This window comes from Erythrolamprus reginae, chromosome 3 (assembly GCF_031021105.1).
Source record: "Erythrolamprus reginae isolate rEryReg1 chromosome 3, rEryReg1.hap1, whole genome shotgun sequence".
Taxonomy (NCBI): Eukaryota; Metazoa; Chordata; class Lepidosauria; order Squamata; family Dipsadidae; genus Erythrolamprus; species Erythrolamprus reginae.
Window position 1 is genome coordinate 154,152,317 of NC_091952.1, and position 21,740 is coordinate 154,174,056.

The 21,740-nt window shown below is 43.0% G+C and overlaps 1 protein-coding gene across 1 annotated transcript in view; it reads right to left on the minus strand.

Annotated features, from left to right (window-relative positions):
• The window catches only part of GABBR2 (gamma-aminobutyric acid type B receptor subunit 2), a 399,353-nt gene that overhangs the window by 177,395 nt on the left and 200,218 nt on the right, over nucleotides 1-21,740 (minus strand). The window contains exon 8 of the mRNA XM_070747060.1: nucleotides 15,041-15,101. Coding sequence (XP_070603161.1) covers nucleotides 15,041-15,101 — 61 coding nt within the window. The remainder of the gene's footprint in view (nucleotides 1-15,040; nucleotides 15,102-21,740) is intronic.

Genomic DNA, 21,740 nt, shown 5'->3' on the forward strand with positions numbered 1-21,740 from the left:
AATTCTGATTGTTCTTAATTATTTTTAATTAAGCATTTTTACACCACCCATCTTCAATTTCTTGTGAAGTGGGAGCTTATGTTCAATAAACAAACAAATCGGGCCCAAAATTCAACTTCCTTCAATGACATCATTTGGTTTCACAAGGAGATTGAAAATACAAAGATGACTTTCAAGCAGATCTTTGCTGACAGAGCCAACCTTGCAAGTGCTAAATCAGTGATTTTCAACCTTTTTTGAGCCGCGGCACACTTTTTACATTTACAAAATCCTGGGGCACACCACCAACCAAAATGACACAAATCTAATAAATAAATAAATAAATACATACATACATACATACATACATACATACATACATACATACATAAATAACCCCCTCATATATATAATCCCATGTAACATCCCCTTATAAATACAGTCAATCATCAATCATCCCTCCTGAAATTTATACCGCTGTCTCATTTATGGGTACTTCTCCTGTCTTTCCCCCTTTTCTCTCTCATGTTTCTCATTTCTCTCTCTTCCTCCCTTTTTCCCTCATTCCTTCTCCCTTTCACTTCTCCTCTTTTTCCATCCCTGTCTCTCTCCCCCCCTTATGTGTGTGTATGTATACACACTCCAACCATTTCCAAAACCAGGTGAGGGCTGGGGTTTAATTCTCTTTTATTCTTTTCAAAAACAGGTGAGGGCTGGGGTTTTTTTCTTATTATTTGGGTGCTTTTTACCATATGCTTCAAGAATCACCTCTCTCTCTCTCTTGTTTCTCTCTCCTCTCATTCTCTGCCTCAATCATTTTCTCATTTCTCCTCCCCTTTTTGTTCTCATTTCTCTCTCTCTCTCCTTTCCTCTTCCTGTCTCTCTTGCTATCTTTTTTTCTCTCTCTCTCTTGCTTTCTTTCAGTATCTCTTGCTATCTCTTTTTCTCTCTTGCTTTTCTTCTCTCGTGCTTTTTCTTGTTCTTTCTCTCTCTGTTGCTCTCTCTCATTCTCTTATTTTCTCTCTCTCTCTCTTTTCTTTCTCTCTCTCTTAGTCTCTCTCTCTCTTGTTCTCTCTTATTTTCTTTCTCTCTCTTTCATGCTTTCTCTCTCTTGTTCTTTATCACTCTCTCTCTCTCTCTCTCTGTTGCTCTCTCTCGTTCTCTCTCTTCCTTTCTTCTCTGTGGAGGCCAGCGAAGGTTTCCCTTAGTTTGAATGTTCCGAGCAAGCAGCCCCTTTACTGACAGCCCGGGACAGGACTGTGAGAGGGGTGGGCGTTCCCACAGCGCTTGGAGCGGCTAGCGGCCGGATCGCCAGCGCCGCTGCAGCCACCGCTGTGGAAGAAGCCGCACCCCAAAAAAGCTTGAGAGAAGGAAGGATCGGGCTGGCGGGGACAGCCACAAGTGGAAGCCTCAGCCCTGGAGCCCCCTCGCGCCCATGGCTTCTCGTCGATGTCTCTGCCTGCCCGATCCGCTGGAGTGCTAATAGCAGCGGCGGGCAGGAGCCCCCCCGCTATTCCCGCCGCCGCCACCGCTATTAGCACTCCTGCGGATCGGGCAGGCAGAGGCATCGATGAGAAGCCATGGGTGCAAGGGGGCTCCAGGGCTGAGGCTTCCACTTGCAGGCCCCCCCCCTATTCCCGCCGCCGCCGCTATTAGCACTCCCGATGCCATTGCCACCGTGGGGAGGCAGGGGCAGCCGCGGCTCCCTTTACTCCTACTGCCGCACCTCCCTGCCCCTGCCTCCCCACGGTGCCTCCGGCCAAACGCGCCTCTGGCTTCTCCGCCCTGCCCCATTGCCCGCCCACTCTCCTCCGCCGCCGCCTCCTGCCTTGGGGCGAGGAGTCTGGGACTGTGTGGCTTTGCGCCATGAAGAGAAAACGGCAGCAGGGAAAAGTCGGCCGTTTTCTCTTCATGGCGCAAAGCCACACAGTCCCGGACTCCCGGCCAAACGCGCCCCTGGCTTCTCCCCCCTGCCCCATTGCCCGCCCGATCCGCCCACTCTCCTCCGCCGCCTCTCGCCGCGGCACACCTGACGGTGTGTCGCGGCACACCAGTGTGCCGCGGCACACCGGTTGGGAAACGCTGTGCTAAATAATAGTGTAAATAATTCTTCTAATCTACCTTCTTCGAAGGGCACCACCCAGAGATGGGTTCCTACTGGTTTTGGACCAGTTCGCCCAAACTGGTAGTCATCATGAAAGTCACCGAATCAGATCGGTTGGTGTTGGTCCATAGGTGTCACAAACTTTTTTTTTTTAGAAATTGGGTTAAGACAAATATTTTTTTAATTTTTTCCAGGGTTTTTTTCTTCTGCACCTGTGCAAAAGCCTAGGTTTCCAGCACTGTGCATGCATCACAATTTTGTTTTCTCCTCCCCCCTCCATTTTTTGCAGGTTTTTGCTTCTGTGCATGCATGCCCTGTCTCACCTTCACCGTGTGCCTCCTCCTGCCTACACACAGGTAAGCGTTTCCGCTAGCCTACCCTCTCTCCTCACTGGGTCAGCATCTCCTGAAGGCTGCAGGGACAGGGTGGAGATGGCAATCTTCATAGGGTGGTTAGAAGCTTCTCACCCCTGGCCAGCGTCTCCCAATGGCTGCGGGGATGGGGGCAGGAGATGGCAACCTTCACATGGTGGTTAGAAGCTTCCCACCCCCAGGCAGCATCTCCCGAAGGCTGTGGGGATGAGGGGAGATAGCCACCTTTGCACAGTGGTTAGAAACCTCCCACCCCTGACCAGCATCTCCCGAAGGATGCAAGCCTCTCTGCAGAGCCAAATGGCTGAAGTGCTCCTAGCATTTTCTCTGTACTGCCCATGACTGGCTGCTTTCTGTGATTCCATGTCCTTTGCAGGCAGTTCAACGCCAGCCTCAATCCATGTCAGCTCAGGAAGGAGGGATATGTGCATGGAAGGAAGAGCTTCAGCTGGGAGCAGCCTGGGCTGTGCAGGGGGAAACTGGAGCTCTTCCCTCCATGTACCCCTCCTTCCTGAGTGGACATGAAGGGGACCGTGGCTCTCCTGCTCTGCGTAGTGTGGTTACTGTGCAGTGGTGGCAGCAGCAAGAGGGGAAGTCGCCATCCCGCTGTCATTATTCCGGCACAGGGGGTTATCCTGCTTGGGCGTGTGCACACACAAAAGTGAAATGAGAGAGGATCACCTCTCTCTATGATTTCTGCCCTTTGTTTAAGATCTGATCAATGAAGGGCCGCAAACAAATTTACTATCTGTTGTACATACAGTTGGAGGATGATGAAGAACTTGAGGACTCTGATACAGATAGTGTTTATGAATTAGTGGTAGGCCCTGGGTTACAGGTAGTAGAACAGGTGGGAGGCCAGCCACAGGATGTTGCTATGAGTCTAGAATTTAGTAAGGAAGAAACAGACGTTCGCTGAGTGAATCCTAAATTCAGAAGTAAAACAGAGGAGGCCTTATTTAACAGATGGCTTTAATACGGAATGCATGCCAGGCAGGCAGGTACAGGCTTAGAGAAACAAACAATGCACACAGTGTTATATAGCAAGCCCTGGCTGAGGCAGGACCCAATCAAATACACAGTAGCTTTCCCGCTTACAAAGTAACTATGGAAGGCGCCCTATCAGAACCTTGGATAGGGACGCCAATCGCACGGCTCTAACCGGCCGGCTGTTTCTAAGCAAACACAGCACTCCTAACCCCTTGATTGACACATACATAGTCCTTTAAATATGCCGGTTTGTAGCGCACTCTCTCGGAGCGCCGAGACATGACCGCCTGCTCGGAAATCCTCTCCGAATTTGATTCTTGCACTCCCTCTTCTGAATCCCGAACTTCCTCTCCCCTTAGTGACTCTGAGGAGGCGTTTTCCCCTGACAGTCTTACAGGCAGCTGAAACTGACTGTGAGCCGATCCCGCCTGCTCACCATCTCCTTCCCTTTGGAGATCGCTCGCCCTGTCGATCCGGATCTGGTCTAAATGCCTCTTCCAAACCCTTCCGTCTGCCAGTTCGATTTCAAAAGATCGAGGCCCCAGCTCTCTGCTTACTGTTCCCCTTTCCCAATTCCGTCCTCCTGAGTAAGACCTGACAAAAACAGTGTTTCCAATTTTTACCTGCCGGGTCGGGGTTACTGGCCACTGCACTGTTTTAGAGTACCATGGGTGCAGTCTATCAAGAATGATGCGGAGCTTGCGACCCATCAAAAGTTCGGCTGGGGTCTTACCCGTGGCCACACAGGGGGTGGAATTTTGCGCTAGCAACAAATCTGCTAGCCTTTCCTGCCAAGAACCTTGTGGCATCCTCTTAAGGGCGTCTTTTACAGACCTAACTGCCCGTTCCGCCTGGCCATTACTGGCCGGATGCCAAGGCGAGCTTAACGCATGTCTGATGCCAGCAGATGCTAAGAATGACTCAAACTGCACCGCTGTGAACTGGGGACCGTTGTCCGAAACGAGAAGGTCGGGGAACCCATGCGTGGCAAATAAAGTCAGTAGGGCGTCTATGATAGCCTGAGCGCAGGTAGATCTGGGCAGGACCACCTCTACCCATTTCGAATGGGCATCCACGACTATCAGGAAGGTCTGTCCCATAAAGGGACCGGCTAAGTCAATGTGAATACGAGCCCAGGGTCCAGCTGGCGGCTCCCATACCAGCGGCTCGGCTCGAGGAGGGAAAGGGCGACTTTCCTGGCACGCTGCACATCCAGCTACTCTTAGCTCTACCGCCTTGTCCAACCCCGGCCACCAAACATAGTCCCTAGCTAAGCTCTTCATGCGCACTATGCCAGGGTGATCCCTATGTAATAATGCCAGCACCTGGCTGCGCAAGGATTCAGGAATTACCACCCTACTTCCACGCAGCACCACCCCCTTCTCTACAGAGAACTCTGATTGACACCTGAAAAATGGGACAAAAACATCTGCGCGGGCTGCAGCTGGCCATCCTCTTAATATCCATTGCCTTACTTGGGAGAGAATGGCATCTCGACCCGTTACCCCCGCAACTTCGGTTGCAGAAATAGGAATTGTGCTCTCAGAAAGAGCAAACACGGAGCACGCCGGAGCAGGGTCGACGAGAACATCTGGCAGCGGGCATCTGCTCAGGGCATCAGCGTGTGCTATGTGGCGTCCTGGCTTATAGGATAACGTATAATTGTAGTTCGCTAGGAAGATGATCCAACGTGACATCCTGGGTGAAAGGACTACCGGACTTTGACGGCTGCCAGATAAAAGCCCCAGCAATGGTTGGTGGTCTGTGACTAATTCGAAATGTCTCCCATATAAGTAATCGTGGAACCGCTTGACCCCCGCAATTAGTGCCAGCGCCTCCTTGTCGATATGTCCATAATTTCTTTCTGCCGAAGCCAATGTGCGAGAGAAAAATGCCAGAGGGGCTTCGGCTCCACTTGGCAGTCTGTGACTAAGGACAGCGCCCACCCCGTGTTGTGAAGCGTCACAAGTCAAAATTAAAGGTAAACCAGGTGAGTATTGGGTCAGCACATTGTTGGACAAAAGTATGGCCTTGACCCCGTTAAATGCCAATTCCTCCCTTCTTCCCCAGTGCCAGTTTGAGTGCTTGTCCAAAAGCCGGTGTAAAGGCTCGGCCACCGATGCCTTATGCGGGATGAAGACCGCGTAAAAATTTAAGAGTCCCAAAAAAGCTTGCAGCTCAGTCTTGGAACGTGGCCTGGGGGCATCCCTAATCGCCCGTGTCTTTTCTGGGGTGGGGTGAATTCCCTCCCCATCTACAATAAAGCCCAGGAATTCCACCCTCGGGACACCAAAAACACACTTTTTTTCTTTTAGTTTAAGCCCCGCATCCCTGAACTTGGACAAAACCTTTCTTACTCGTGCCATCAACTCGTCTGTGGAACTCCCCGACACCAGGACGTCATCAAAATATGGCACGGTTCCTTCGAGCCCATATAGCAACCTTTCCATCAGGCCCTGGAATAGACCTGGGGCAATGGAGACCCCAAATTGTAGACGGTGACACTTGAATACCCCCCGATGGGTGATAATTGACTGCGCTTCTGCAGCTAGGGGGTCTACGGGAAGCTGCTGATAAGCCTGAGACAGGTCGAGCTTCGCGAACACCCGACCCTTTCCCAAAGTGTGCAGCAGCTGTTGCACCACTGGCAACGGATATGAGTGGTGTGCCAACGCTTTGTTAATGGAACATTTATAGTCCCCACACAGCCTAATTCCCCCATCCCCCTTAAATGCAATGACCACCGGGGTTTCCCATTTTGCCTGATCCACTGGTTCTAGCACCCCCTGGGCAATCAGTCTGTCCAGTTCCTCATCCACTTTCGGCCGGAGGGGAATGAGCACCCGGCGGGCTTTCAAACGAACCGCCGGTTCTTGTGGGTTTAAACCGAATGAAATCGGGGTTCCCGTATAACAGCCCAACTGACCATCAAATACTGTTGGAAACTCCCGCGCCAGAATCTCAAACCTCCCCATATCACTGACAGTATTTACCCCAGTCACAGAGAGTCCCAAAGCCTTGAACCAGTCCAATCCTAAAAGATTAGAGAAGGGCCCATTAATTACAATAAGAGGCAATTTTCCCACGAAAGTTTTGAAACGGACTGGAAAACGGCCCTCCCCCAAAATAGGAATTGGTGTCCCTTGATAGTCTTTCAGTTGCACAGTGCATGGAGACAGGCGACCTCTGCTGATAGCTGGAAAACAGCGCTTCAATGTCGCCCACGAAATTAAGGAATGGGCAGATCCAGTGTCCACTTGCATAGGGCACCTCGAAGTGCCCAACTGGACCTCCAACGAGATCTTTTCCGCTGAACTAGACATCTCCTTCACAAAAGTGGTAGCCAAACGTGGCCGACTATAGATAGCGTTGCAATCCTCACGCCGGTTGGAAGGGAATTTCTTCTGCCATCGGGGAATGAAACTCTGGGGCTCCCGTTGCTCTCGGCCCGCGGCTGTGGAAACTCTGCGGGAACGGCAGACCCTGGAAAGGTGCCCTTTGGCACCACAATGCCAACACACGGCATCACGGGAAGGGCAGGAGGACCTCAGATGGTTGCCCCCACAGCCCTGACAAGGTGACTGGGGTGGCCTGGGATGGGTAACAGGAGCGTCTCGGTTCCTATTCACTGCCAATTTGCACACCTCCTCCTCCTCTGCTTCATGACTGCCATCCTCTTCAGGAAGAACGGTGGCCCTATCAGTGGAAACTGTAGTCTTTCGGGTAATATTAACGGTGCTGTCCATGGCTGCCAGCGACTGCGTTGACAGCTCAAACGCACGAGCCTCCGCTAGCGCCGCTTGAAATGTCAAATCCCTAATGGCCAGGAGACGCCGCTTAAGCCGACCGTCTCTCACCCCAATTACAAGCCTGTCTAGGAGGTAGTCATTCAGGTCTGCAAACTCGCAATACAGTGCCGCTCGGCGCAGGGCGGCCACATAGTCATTTATAGACTCCCCCTCTGCTTGGTTCCGCTGGTAAAATTTATAGCGCCTCGCACACCGAGATGGAGCCGGGGCATAATGATCCTGCAAGGTTTTTAAAAAGTCTTCCCAAGATACATCGTGGATTGAAATAGGGGCAAACAATGCTCGGGCAGTTTCGAACATCTCGGGGCCACAAAACCCCGGAAATAAGATCTTTTCCTGTCTCCGGAAATTTCCGTGTACCCGTTGGAGATTAAGAAGCAATCGAAACGGGCAACATAGGACTCCCATGTCTCCCCTTGGGGATTGAAAGGGGCGAAAGTAAGCTGCACTGACATTTTCACTTACGTACAGAGTCCAAGCATAGAATTCTTGAAGAAATAGCGAGAATCCTCGTCGCCAGTAAAACAGAGGAGGCCTTATTTAACAGATGGCTTTAATACGGAATGCATGCCAGGCAGGCAGGTACAGGCTTAGAGAAACAAACAATGCACACAGTGTTATATAGCAAGCCCTGGCTGAGGCAGGACCCAATCAAATACACAGTAGCTTTCCCGCTTACAAAGTAACTATGGAAGGCGCCCTAGGGACGCCAATCGCACGGCTCTAACCGGCCGGCTGTTTCTAAGCAAACACAGCAAGAAGGGTCCAAAAATGTAAGGAACAGGTGTTTCGAAGAAGATATTAAGGGGAGGAATGGGTTAAATACTGGAGTGATGTATTTGGTACGTCAGGGTGCCAGTGGGGAAGAAGGGTGGAGTTTCAATGTTGTAGTGCTAAAATGTTTTAGTTTAGCTCCCTGAGCGAGCAAGTTCATTCTGTGTTATTTTACAGTCATTTCTGCTGTTTTTGAATCATACTGTGAGTACGTAAATCTTGGTAGACGGAGAAGGCTGGGAGGAATGCATGTGGAATGTAATTAAGAGAGATAACGGGAGAAAAGGAATGTGCTAGTATGAACTGCATTTTGAATATGGAGGTGAAGAGAATAAAGACAGAGTTTCTTTGTTTATGAATTTAGTAAGAGTTATTTGCAATAGCTTAAGTTCTACCAGAAACCAGAACACTATCATACTGTGGGCATGGCTTATTTTGTGGGTATGGCTTGCCGGCTATATGACCAGGTGGGAGTGGCTTGATAATCATGTGAATGGGTAGTGGATTAAAGGTCGTGTGACTGGCTTAAAGGTGGCCAACTTGATGTCACTCAGGTCAAGGGTTTGGATTAGGGTTAGGGTGCCTGGCCACTCATTGCCTCAAAGAGATAAAATTTCCCTGTCTATTTACTATTACTGAACATCCAAAATATACTATTTAATTCTATATATATATGCCATATGTGTACATACATATTACACACAGGCACACAAAAATATACATTATCTACTATATAAACTGTATGTGTATATACACACACTCGCGCGCAGCTCTTCTAAAATTATACACGTTCAACCTCATTTACTGCTATAGGAAAAACATTGCCCAGAAGGGAAAAAAAGAAAAAAATTCAATTTTTTTCTACCGTTTCTCCATACCTGATCACAATTTTTCTACCAGTTCTGCATACCTGACTGCCACTGGATCTGACAGAGTTGGTACTATGTGGTTTCTGTTGCTTCAGCAACACAACTTCTAGAATTTAGAAAGCAGCATTTATTGATTTAACAAAGGAAGGAAGGGAGGGAGAGAAAGAGGAGGAAGAAAGGGAGAGACGGAGGGAGGGATGGAGAAAGAGGAGGGATAAAGGAAGAGGAAGGAAGGTAAAATCGGAGGAGGGAAGGAAGATAAAAATCAGAAGATGGTGGGAAGGAAGGAATAAGGATGTGGGGACTGCATGATGTTGGGTTGGCCATGCCCACTCAGGTTTTGTGGCTCTTGGTGTTTTGTTTTCTGTGGAAAATGGGTCCAAATGGCTCTTTGAGTGTTTAAGGTTGCTGATCCCTGACCTAAACTAACAACCCCCCCCCCCAAAATGATTTAATATGCCTCCTGCATCATTTCTGATATTAACAATTCAATTATTAAGGTAATAAGACTTCTAAATCCTTTGCTGGCATACTCCTTGTAGCAGAGGTAGCAGATCATATGAGGATACATGCAAATAAAATCCAATAATATCAATCAGTAGTGCTCATATAGGATATTAAGAGAGACAAGAAAGAAAGACAAAGAGACAATGTAACCCACCCAGTCACATGGTCACCCATCTACACCCACCCAGTCACATCACCAGGAAGCCACACCCCCATCACATGACCACAAAGCCAAGGAGGGGGGAAGGAAGGAAGGTAAAATCGGGAGGGGGGATGGATGGATGGATGGAAGGAAGGAAGGAAGGAATAAGGGAGTGAAGGGGGTTCATGTGATTGGGTGGGAGTCCACCATCCACCATCACATGACCATCCTACAAACAAGCCACACCTACAAAATAAGCCATGCCCACAGAACCAGTAGTAAAATATTTAGAATCCATCCCTGGTACCACTGAATGAGCAAACTGGACTGGGCTTGCAAGCAATCAGGAAAATAGGATCTGGGAGAATATGGATTTCAGATATTCCTGCTGCTTCTGATAATTAGGGGAGGAGACTTTGAGAACTGAACTTTAGAGTAGAGGCCTTCAAACCTTGCATATCAGTTTTTATCCTTAACTTAAATGACACAATCACATGAAGTCTTTCCCTTTTTTTATGCTAGTTGCAAATTTGCTTTTGGACACATTTCAAACTCTGCATAAAAGTAAAAACATAAGAAAATATATTTTGCTGTCTGAACTCTTTCATCATTTGGCAAAGCAGATTCTGCTTTCATTCTCATAAATTAATGCAATAGTTTAGCATGCCCTAGAAGCAAATCCATTGCTCATATGAGCTGAAACTTGGAATAGTTCTTTCTCTAACACTGGTTTGATTTCAGGAACGGTCTGGATTTTAGTTTTTCTGTGATGATAACAGTGTAAGTGATCTGAATAAAGAGTTTTCATGGGAAGGTCACTTTTGACCAAAGGATTTAGCCTTGTTCATACTCTCATTCATAATTCTGTTGCTTCTTATTCTCACAGAAATCTGAAGATGCAAAATTAGGAAGGGTTTCTTCAGCTTGTTTCTTTAGATACAATGGAATCCATCATGTTATTATAGAATGTGGGTACCTATATACACTGCTCAAAAAAATAAAGGAAACACTTAAACAACACAATATAACTCCAAATAAATAAAACTTCTGTGAAATCAAACTGTCCACTTAGGAAGCAACACTGATTGACAATCTATTTCACATGCTGTTGTGTGCATTCAACTTTGTGCAGAACAAAGTATTCAATGACAATATTTCATTCATTCAGATCTAGGATGTGTTATTTGAGGGAACGCCCTTTATTTTTTTGAGCAGTATACATTCAGCTACATAATGCACTTGGTGTTGTACTGAGAACATTATCCTTTTTTTATTCGAATAGGTAGGTAGAGAAACACAGACAGCAAATAGACCACAGGTTAAAATGTGAGCCCTATTCCTGGTACTTAAACAATGCCTTCTGTCTTGCTTTCTATGATCTTTATTTTTTATTTATAAATTTATTTATTTATTTAGTTCCAACAATAAAAAATAATACAAGATAAAAAAAGTTTTTTAAAAAAGTAAGAAAGCAAAAAAGTAAAAAGAATCCCTTTAAGAAAGCAGCTTCTCAGATTCATCCTATGTACAATCCATTTCATAATCTCTTCACCTCCTCTTAAACAACAAATATATAGCTCTTCATTTCATAAATCATCCCTTAACGTTGGACAATTAAATAAGTATTTTTATAATCCAACTATCAGCAAAAATTCAAACAGAGCTTCAAAATAACAACATGAACTAACATTTATTAAACTTAACATTTCACATTTCAATTCTTAGCAGTAAGACGAACCTCATTTAAAAGACATTAAGTGATCCTGACATCCTAGTATAAACAAAAAACTAAAGTTTAATGTGACAAATTTAGAAAATCCACACTTAGAAAATATTAAGTAATCTCAGTATCCCAACATAAAAAAACTAAAATATAGCATAACAAAGAAGGATAGTTTCTCCTTTAAAAAACAATTCCCAAAACTTTCTTAAAGTAAAAAGATAATTAGATACAAAGCCAATTTAAAAGTTAACCAATTAGGATACATAAAGTAACTTTTTTTTGGGGGGGGGGGTGTCATATTAATTGCCTGAAAATCCAATATGCCACATTTTTCCAGTAAACACATCAGCCTCTAAAAAGAATGACAAATACAGTGGTATCTCTACTTATGAACTTAATTCGTTCCGTGACCAGGTTCTTAAGTAGAAAAGTTTGTAAGAAGCAATTTTTCCCGTAGGAATGTAAAAGCAAATGATGTGTGCACTTGGGGAAACCACAGAAGAGGGTGGAGGCCCTGTTTCCTCCCAGGAGAATTCCTAGAGAGGCCCCACGGAGGTTTCTCCCTGCCTTTTCCGACCCTGTTTCCTCCCAGGAGATTCCTAGAGAGGCCCCACAGAGGCTCCTCCTTGCTTTTTCCGGTTACAGTTTCAGAGGCTCAGGTTTGTAAGTGAAAAATGGTTCTTGAGAAGAGGCAAAAAAATCTTGAACAGCTGGTTCTTAACTAGAAAAGTTCATAAGTAGAGGCGTTTGTAGGTAGAGGTACCACTGTAACACGTCTCATTTTAACCTGGTCTTGTAAACCAACTTTGTATTCCGTTTTTAAAAATACAATCTTTCCCTTTATTCAAATGATTGTTGATCATTGTTATGAATTTGTTCAATAATTTAAGCAGTCTAACAAAAAAAACCCCCTCCACATCCTTTCTGGAATTCTCATTTTTATTTCCTTCTTAATTTTTAAAGACTCATTCATTTTTTTCCTTTATATTTGATGACCAATTCAAAGTCTTGATTGTGTCGTTTTTAGCTAGATTTTGTTGCATATTTTTGTTCAAATGGGTTGCTCCCCATGAAAAACATTATAGGTGACATAATTGATTGAAAGCCACAGTGCAGTTATGGGTGCAATTCCTCAAAGATATCTCTGAATGCCATTATAAATTACGTGTCTTGTTAGGTCTCCAATATCAAACACAGTTTTTCTCCCCCACAATGCATTTATTTTTAAGATTATTTTCAGACTTAATATCCAAAATCCGCTATTCCAATATTTTCTGAGGTCTTAATGCTTTTAGGCCAAAACTGTCTTGGTTTTTGTTGTTTAGTTCAAATTCTTAAAGTTTATAATGATAAATCTTTATTTTTTTAAAAATATTAAAGACGTGAAGGCACTCACTTGGTGTTTGCAATCTTGCCACTTTCAAGGTATCTAACTTCTTTGAAGAAGTGAATAGGCAATTTCTGAAAGTGGTAACAAGGGAAAAGCAAACTTACTGCCCTTTGAAAAAGCACCATTTGCAACTGGAGCAATGATAGCAAATTCCCTTGTCTCATTATTCCCCCCCCACCGCCCCCTCCAAGCAGAGATGGGCTGCTGCTGCTAGAACAGCTAATTGTGCGCAGCTCTGCGGCTCTGGAGCATGAGTGTGGGATCAAGCGCAATTTTGCTTCCTGCACCTGTGCAGGTAACAAAATCTTGCACAGGGACGCTTGTGTGGCCGCATATTTCAGTGAGTTTTTTTGTTTTACTGCATGCATCTGCATGCATGTCCCTGTGTGAGACCTTGCTACCTGCAGAAGTGCAGGAAGCAAAATTGCACTCGATCCCGCACTTGTGCTCCAGAACCGCAGAGCTGCGCACACTTAGCCGTTCCAGCAGCAGCCCATCTCTGCCCCGAAGGCTAGGTTCTTGTGGTGTCTTTGTGAGGAACAACTGCAAGGAGAACAGCTTGGGTTTCCTCTATTTAGCCAGAGAGGGTTGAAGGAACCAATATGCTCATTGGGCCCCTAGTCATGGTCACAAATTTTGGCTCCAACATCTTCAGTCCACCATCTTCTATTTTACTTCCTACCCTCTTTACTGAGAAATCTTTATCTGCCTATGTTTAGTACAAAATTACTCCTACTGTGTTAACTTTTGTTTATGTTGGGTAACACTGCTGTTGGGAAAGTAACTTTAGACTATGTATTACTATGTAAATTTCAATTGGTGCAGAATGGAGTCACGCAGGTAGTAACTGCTACCAGATACATGACACATGAAATATCACTCCTGTGTGAGTTGCACCAGTGTGTTTTTCCAGATGCAATTCAAGGCGCTGGTGGTTATTTATAAAACACTACATGGCTTGGGCCCAGGGTACCTGAGGACTCATCTTTTTTCCAGTATTTCTATCCTTTCAACCAGATCAGATAGGATGTGCATGCTGCAGATCCCATCAGTCAAAGAATGTTGGCAGACAGGGACTAGAAAATCAGCTTTTTCTGAAGTAGCCTCTCCTCTGTGAAACTTCTTCCCTTCAGAGATTAGAAAGGCCCCAATCCTGCTGGCCTTCCATAAAGCCACCCTGAGACGTCTCGAGAAGGGCGGCATAGAAAATTAAAATAAATAAATAGATAATATAATATAATATAATATAATATAATATAATATAATATAATATTAGTAACTAAATAAATAAATAAATCCAAGGGCCTGCTTCCTGGCTATATTGTAGACTGGCCAGATGTCTTGCTTTGTATGTACTCAAATAAGAAATTTTAATGTTTTTATTATTTTAAAATGTTTTAAAGATTTAAACTGTAATATGTTTTTCAATTCTGAGCCATTCAGAGTTGTTTGCTGAAAGCGAAAAAATAAACTTATCAATGAGTTTTAAAAAATAATTTATTAAATACACTTTCACTTAATTCTAAGTAAATCCAATCATTCTTATTAGCTCAAAAAGGACATAGATAATTCATCATGGAAATATTCAAATATAATTTAATTAATTAATTTTTCAATTGTAATACAGATAACTGAAGCGTTAATCGTTTCCATGCCTACACTTTATGTAATTAGTTTTCTATCTGATAATACTAATTATTTGTTAATCATTTTTTAAAATCTGCATCTATGTGAACTATACATTACATTTTCTAAACATGTCAAAGGAATGTAACATATTAAAAGCATGATTGTTATATTATATATGATTATAATAAACCTTCCACAAATGGGATCATTTAAGGCAACGTTTGCCAAACTAATGCCATCCAAATACATTGGGAAATTTTGATGCTCCAATTCCAACACATCTGGAAAGTGTCAGGTTTAAATTATGTATCTTCTCTTGAATATTTGCCATTGTACTATTACAATTTTCATCAATATTTGGCCATCAAAACATGTTACTGCTTTAAATGAAAGACAAAAGGAAGAAGAGAAAAGAGGATGCAGAAGAGGAAAGAAATTCTACTAGAAAAACTATACTAAGTTGCAAATTCTATTTTACTTTTCAGAAGGAATAAAAAAAAATAGTCTACCATATTTCTATTCTTTAACATCATTTTTTTAAAAAAAAAATCAGTCTCTAACATAAATGATGTTATTTATTTTTTAAAAGATATTTATTTATTGCTATGTAATCCGCTAAATTTTATTGCCATATATCCTTTTACATTCATGTCATTATAAACTATAAAACAAAGCAAAATATACTGTATCTTCAAATTGAAATCCAGTCATAATAATTTAGGTGCAAGGCAAACATAAATATCCATCACCTACCTTGAAACTGTGTGAATTTGATGGTCCCCATCCTCTCTCCATTTCTGAACATAACTTGACCCTAAGTAAAGTAAATAGATGCCTTATAATAAGGTTTGTGATACCCTTATACAACTTGCTTATTTTAAATAACAATAAGAATAATTATCGAATACAGGAATAGACAACTTGTGCCATGAGCAATGATGCCTATAGTCTTCTTCCTTGACTCTCTTCACATTCTCTACCTATCTATGTTTTTAAAAAAATCATCTATTTTAACAGTAATTGGTCTAGTAGTTAAAATATCACGCTAAAAATCGGGAAACCACAAGCAGATTCTGTCTTAGGAGGAGGAAGATGTGCTGGGTATGCTCACCAGCTTTATTTACTTGTAAAAATAATAAGGGTGTGGAACAAACAAACAAACAAACTAACTAACTAACTAACTAACTAACTACAATACATCAGCTGCCAGCCAACATCACTTTTATTTTCAATATTGTCTTTCGGGCCATATAAATCACATGGACATTCTTAAAAAGTAAAATGGTACATATCTACAGTTCAGTATTTAATTTGGCATTATGCATGGCTTCCCAAAAAGTAGATAAAGGATTGGAAGATATAATCCTGATGGAATAGAAGACTTCAAAGAAAGAACCACATGTGTTTGCCTTCTTTGTGAATGTTCATGTTGAATCTGACAGCCATTTCTCATGTATGTATGTATGTATGTATGTATGTACCGGTATGTATGTATGTATATATGCATGTATGTACGCACGCGCACCCCCCCCCCATCCATGCATCCACAAAGACAACAGATTCTAATATACTGAATAGCTTTGGCCAAACTAAGCAGGTACTGGCTAGCGCCCTTAGCCAGCATATTATTTTATGCCCTGATTAGAGTTTTTAAAAAACTTTATTCGGCGAGAGTAACAATGAAAGAGCTTGCAAGCCGGTAGGTAGAAACGTTCTTAAGTAAAAGCTATTTTTCCCATAGGAATCAATGTAAAAGCAAATAATGCGTGCAAACCCATTAGGAAATAAATAAAAGCTTGGAATTTGGGTGGGAGGAGGAAGAAGAGCAGGAGGACAGTCGCTGCCAAAGGAAGAAGGTGAGGTGAGGTGAATAAAAAAAATCCAAAACTGCAAGCGCCTCCCATACACCCGGTGTGAGGCTGCCTCCCATTCACTGTGCCAGAGAGAGAAAACCAGGGGGAATGGCAGGAAACTGGCCGGGCCCTCGTGCCATGAATCCCCCCTCCCCTCCATGGAGGAAGGGGAATCCCCCCCATCCCTCTCTGCTCAAGCCCCTCCCGCACAGGTAAGGAGGCACCAATTTGCTGGAGGGTGGTTTAATATGACTCTTCACGGAAAAGTCAAATGCAGCAATAAACTCCATCCTTCCACCCACTGCCTTCTCTTCCCAAAAGTTCCAGTTCTTTTGATTGTCTATCTCTTCCCCATTGACAGGGGACTTTATCTCGAAGCCCAGAAGGCGAGGATGCTTTTATTTTAGAGTTTTTGAAAGAAACACCTGGGATCTTCTGGACAGAAGAATTGAAATAAAGCGGCCAGGTGTTGCCTTTCGTAAACTCCTTAAAACCCACCTCTGCCGTCAGGCATGGGGGAACTGAGACAACTTCCCCAGGCCTATATTGTTTCTGTATGGTATGTTGTGTGCCTGTTTTTTAAATTATGGGTTTTTAGTTTTAATTATTAGATTTGTAATGTACATTGTTTTTCTATTACTGCTGTGAGCCGCCCCGAGTCTACGGAGAGGGGCGGCATACAAATTTAATAAATAAATAAATAAATAAATAATAAATGTGATATTACAGAGAAGACATGCTTCCTGAGTCCTAAAAAGTTACACTGTTTAATTGAGGAGACTCAGAGCATGCCCAATTTGTTCTATCGTATTGGCCAGGCAACAATCGCAGGACAGAAATCTCAGATAATCCAGCTGTTCAATAAAAGCAATGATAACAACAAAATTGAAACATCTAATTACAAGCCAAAGCCACAAGTTTCTATTTGTTCATATCCATGAAATTGCAGCACAGTCTTTAATGTAGTCAAACAGACTTTAATATGATAATGCATACATTTTTAAAAACTATGAAATTAATATTTACATAGAGTTTTGGAAAATCCAAGAGAAAATCAAGATATGCATTATATTATTTGGACAATACTAAATATATATATTCTATGTAGTAAATATTTATCCTATCAGGTTAAAATTTATTTGCATGATCATGATTTACATGACAATGCTCACTACAAATGTCTTGAATGAATAGTGTCAAATTCAAATGGCTTCTAATAATTCTAATTATGACAGCATAATAGTAGGTTGAATATGAAGCAAGTCACAACAGCCAAATCTATGCATGAAGACTAAGAATTATAAGAAAAAAATAATTTCAATCACTTCAGACAGTCAATTGGATTTATGATTTTTTTTAAAAAAAAATATTGGAACTCCCGACTCCTGAGATGAAAAATAGAACATCAAGGGGAGTAGTCTAATGAGCTCCGCTTTGATAATTTCTTATTTTCAGGGAAGTGTTAAAATCATACAGAAACTATAATCATCACCACCACCACCACCTCATTAGATTTACATAGCCCATATCACCATTGTGACTCTGAGCAGCTATTGTTGTGAGCCGCTGTGAGTCTTCGGAGAGGGGCGGCATACAAATCTAAATAATAATAATAATAATAATAATAATAATAATAATAATAATAACAACAACAACAACAACAACAAAACAACAACAATAATAATATAAAAGAAAGTAAAACAAAGACAAAAATCAAAAACGAATATATAAAAGTTATGATTGTAAAGACTTCTTTAAAAATGAATAAACTAAGAATGCCCCAATGGCTTCAATAAACCCTCTGACTCCACCCTCCATGCAGGAGGAAATCAAAGTCTTATGGGGTTGGGTTTTTTTGAAAGGCCAAGAGATTTGTGATGAATTTTATCTCAGGAAATATGCCTGTTTACTGGGACAGAAAGACCTGTTTACTGAGAACCATAAGATAACATTTTCAATTGATGGAACCCATATCATCTTGCTGCATTTAATGGAACAAGTACAAACAACTGGGGAGAGGCTGATTTGCAAAACATCAGGGCCTTGTCATGCAAAGCTTTATATCTTATAACCAATACCTTGAATTGATCCCAAAACATACTAGAAGCCAATGCAACTTGAGGAGCAGAGATATACAGTAACAATGGACATAGTCTTAACTGGCCACATTACTGCATTTTTAGCCAACTGGAGTTTTCAAATGTTCTTCAAGGACAGTTCCATATAGAGGACATTGCATTAATCCACTTGGAAAATGGTCAAGCAATGCCACTCAGACCAGGGAAAAGATGCAATTACTACACAAGTGAAGTTTTACAAAGGCCTTCCAAGCCACAGTTGTTCCTTGAAGTCAGGCCCCCAATTACACACCGGTTCTGTTTAGAGTAGTGCAACCCAATCCAGCACTAGAGATGGAAAATTACTGCATATAGGTGTATTAAACAAAAGCTTAGTCCTGTTAAGTGTTCAACTAAATCCCATTTTCCTATCCAAGGTTCCACAGCTTCCAGACACCATGCTAAAATTCCCACAGCATCAGTCAATTGACCATGATAGGGATGTAATTTAGCTATGGACTGTTTATGATATATTTATGATATAAAGAGATGCGGTAGCTCAGTGGCTAAGACACTGAGCTTGTTGGTCAGAAGGTCGGCAATTCAGTACTTTGAATCCCTAGCACTGCATAATGGAGCAAACTCCCATTACTTGTCCCAGCTTCTGCCAACCTAGCAGTATGTAAAATGCAAGTAGAAAAATAGGGACCACTTTGGTGGGAAGGTAACAGTGCTGCATGTGGCTTCAGCATTGTCATGCCAGCCACATGACTATGGAGAACATCTTTGGACAGCGCTGGCTCTTCAGCTAGAAATGGAGATGAGCACCACCCCTAGAACCAGAAATGACTTATGTTAGTACATGGTACATACCGATATTTGGGATTGCCATGTATGTTAAACTACCAATTATAGTTTGCATTTGTTACAGTTGTGATATCTCTTTAAGGACTTTGGCTGGTTTGCCATAAGAGGGCGCCGGCACTCTCTCCTGATGATGACACTGGATAGCTCATTCACCTTTTTGCCTTTTACCTTGAGGGGGGAGTATTTTTCTGCTTCGTGCTTGCTATGTGCGATTTGTTGATTCTTTCTGCTTTGTGCTTGTAGATATGTAGATATGTAAATAATACTTGTTTAGCATACGAAGTCTGCGTCGTTACTGGCTGTATCACACCTTCACACTCTTCCTTAATCTCTGCTCAGCGTATGTCGAAGGTCTCGTAACCTAACTGCACTGAGACATACCAACAGACTAGCATGCATATGTGGGGGAACCTTTACTTTTATTTATGATATAACAACATGTATTTATATATTTTCTGTAAGTATTCATATATATGTATTTATGATATAAAGAAACAAACAAATTTAAAAATTTATATTACTGTATAAGATAATTGTGTTAAAATATGGAACCTTTTAAAAACAAAGATAAATGTGAGGTTCTCACCATTAACTTCACTGTGCAGTGTGTTTTCATTTCAAGATGTTATCACATATGCCAAAAAATTACAGCCATACTCAAGAAATTGGTTAAATAGGTATGATACCTCTGGAAACTGGTTAAACAGCTCAATGAAAGTAAGAATTTATCATATTTGATGTTGCATGTTACTGGAAGAATAAAAAATGAACTCATCTCTTTCAAGGACTGCAATGATTAAGTGCATTGAAAATTGTTGGTAAGTAGGTAATTGGCCTGTAGATGCCTGGCGTTTCCCCTCTTGCTGCATATTTCATTATCACAGGGGGTTTTCCTGATGTTAACCAATTTTCAATTTCACCTCTTTGCAATATATTGCTAAACTGCTTGGCAATGAATTGTTACAGAGCAGTCACATGTTTTAACCAAAAGCATCCAGTTTATCTTCACTTGGTGCTAACCAGTTCTTGATCTTCCTTACCTTTTCTTGCTATTATTTTTTAAATAGAATTTATTGATTTCTTTTTTGGGCTATTATTATGATTTTTTAAATTTCAGCTTCTTTTTACTCTTATCCATTTCTTTTATTCAACCTGCAGTCTTGCTATATTTCTTTAGGTTGACCCATACCTGTGCCCAAAACTGCAACATTTCTTTGTCAAATGTTGACTGATTCATTGCAGTCTCTTCAGTGTTTGATTAAAAATAATTTCTGATTTAATTGAAATTGAAGATTTATACCGTGTCTTTGCAATCAGCTTCAAAGCGAGTAACCGTAATTCTGTTGTTTTTATTGTGCTGTTCTAGATACTCAATTAATCTTTGCTTCAATAACTGTTGGTTTTTTTAGCCTGAGAGCTTTGTTCTTCCTGAGGAGAAGGCAGAGTAGAGGATGCTTGGTTTGGGAATAAAAATGATTCAATAGCTATGCTGGCTTCTGACTTGCCTTGAATTGCCTCTACAGACTGTTACTTTTGGCAAGGCTTTGGTTTCTTTACCCTGTGTAGACCTTGGCAGTTCTTTCAATTCTACTTCTGTAAATGCTTTGTTTTCTACTATAAATTAGCACGGACCTGCTAGCCTGTGTTCTGTTATTTCTGATTCTGGGTGCTGTTCTTTTCAGAACTGGTAAAGTCTTTTCAGATATCAGATCCTTGTTGGACTTGCTTTGTAATAACATCATTATTTGATTGTTTTTCCAATCTTCATATATTTGTGATGGGTAGGCAACTTTTCTTCCAATAGTACTGCAGCTGCTGGCCCTGGTTCCTCAGCCAACAGTCCTGAGTCTTGTGGTCCACTTATCACCAGATGTCCAGAAGCTCCAACGCTTAGTGTGATACTTGTTGACCCAACCAGTGAACAATCCACTATGGGTTTCTACAAATTAGCGCCAGCGGACTTACCCGCCAGCGGCGTTTGCAGGAGGGTCGGGCAGACACCGGACTCCTGGCGGCCGCCATCTTGGGACTCGGTCGAAGTCTCGCGAGGCGAGACTTCGGCCGAGAGTCAGGCCAATGTGGCCTGACTGCTGACAGGTCCGGGCGGGGCTTGCTGGCCCTATTTAAGGGCGCGCAGGCCCGGGCTCGGCCTTTTCGCCCGGACCCTGCAGCTGAGCAGACACTCGGCTGGGTGCCTGCTCGTCCGCCATTTTATGGTGGCCTCGTGGCTGTTGTCCGCCATTTTGGGTGGCTCCTGGGTCAGCGAGAAGGCCTCTTCAGTGCGGCGAGAGCCGTTTTTTTTTCTTCTAGCGGAGCCGGCATCGGCTGGTTCCGCCTGTGGTTTGTTGCTCCGGTTTCCCCCGGGATCGGGGGGTTGTGGGGGGTGTCAGTTTGGGTGGGGCGACTCGGCGCTTTCCTTATCAAAAGGGGTGGGGTACTCGGGCTCTGCTCAGGGGCATTCCCCGGGTGGGCAACTTCATTTAGGGGCCCACAGCGAGGAAGAGGGCGGTTGGGCTTCTCGGTCACAGCTTGGTGGGTGGTCTGCTGCCGGCCTCCCCTGGTAAGGCCTGTGGGCTTGGTGGTCAGCCTTGCTTACCAGTTTGGTTTCAGTTGTTTAGTGGTTATCATAAAGGATGGCCCCAAAGAAGAGGCAAGCTAGGCCCCCCCCCCCGGCCC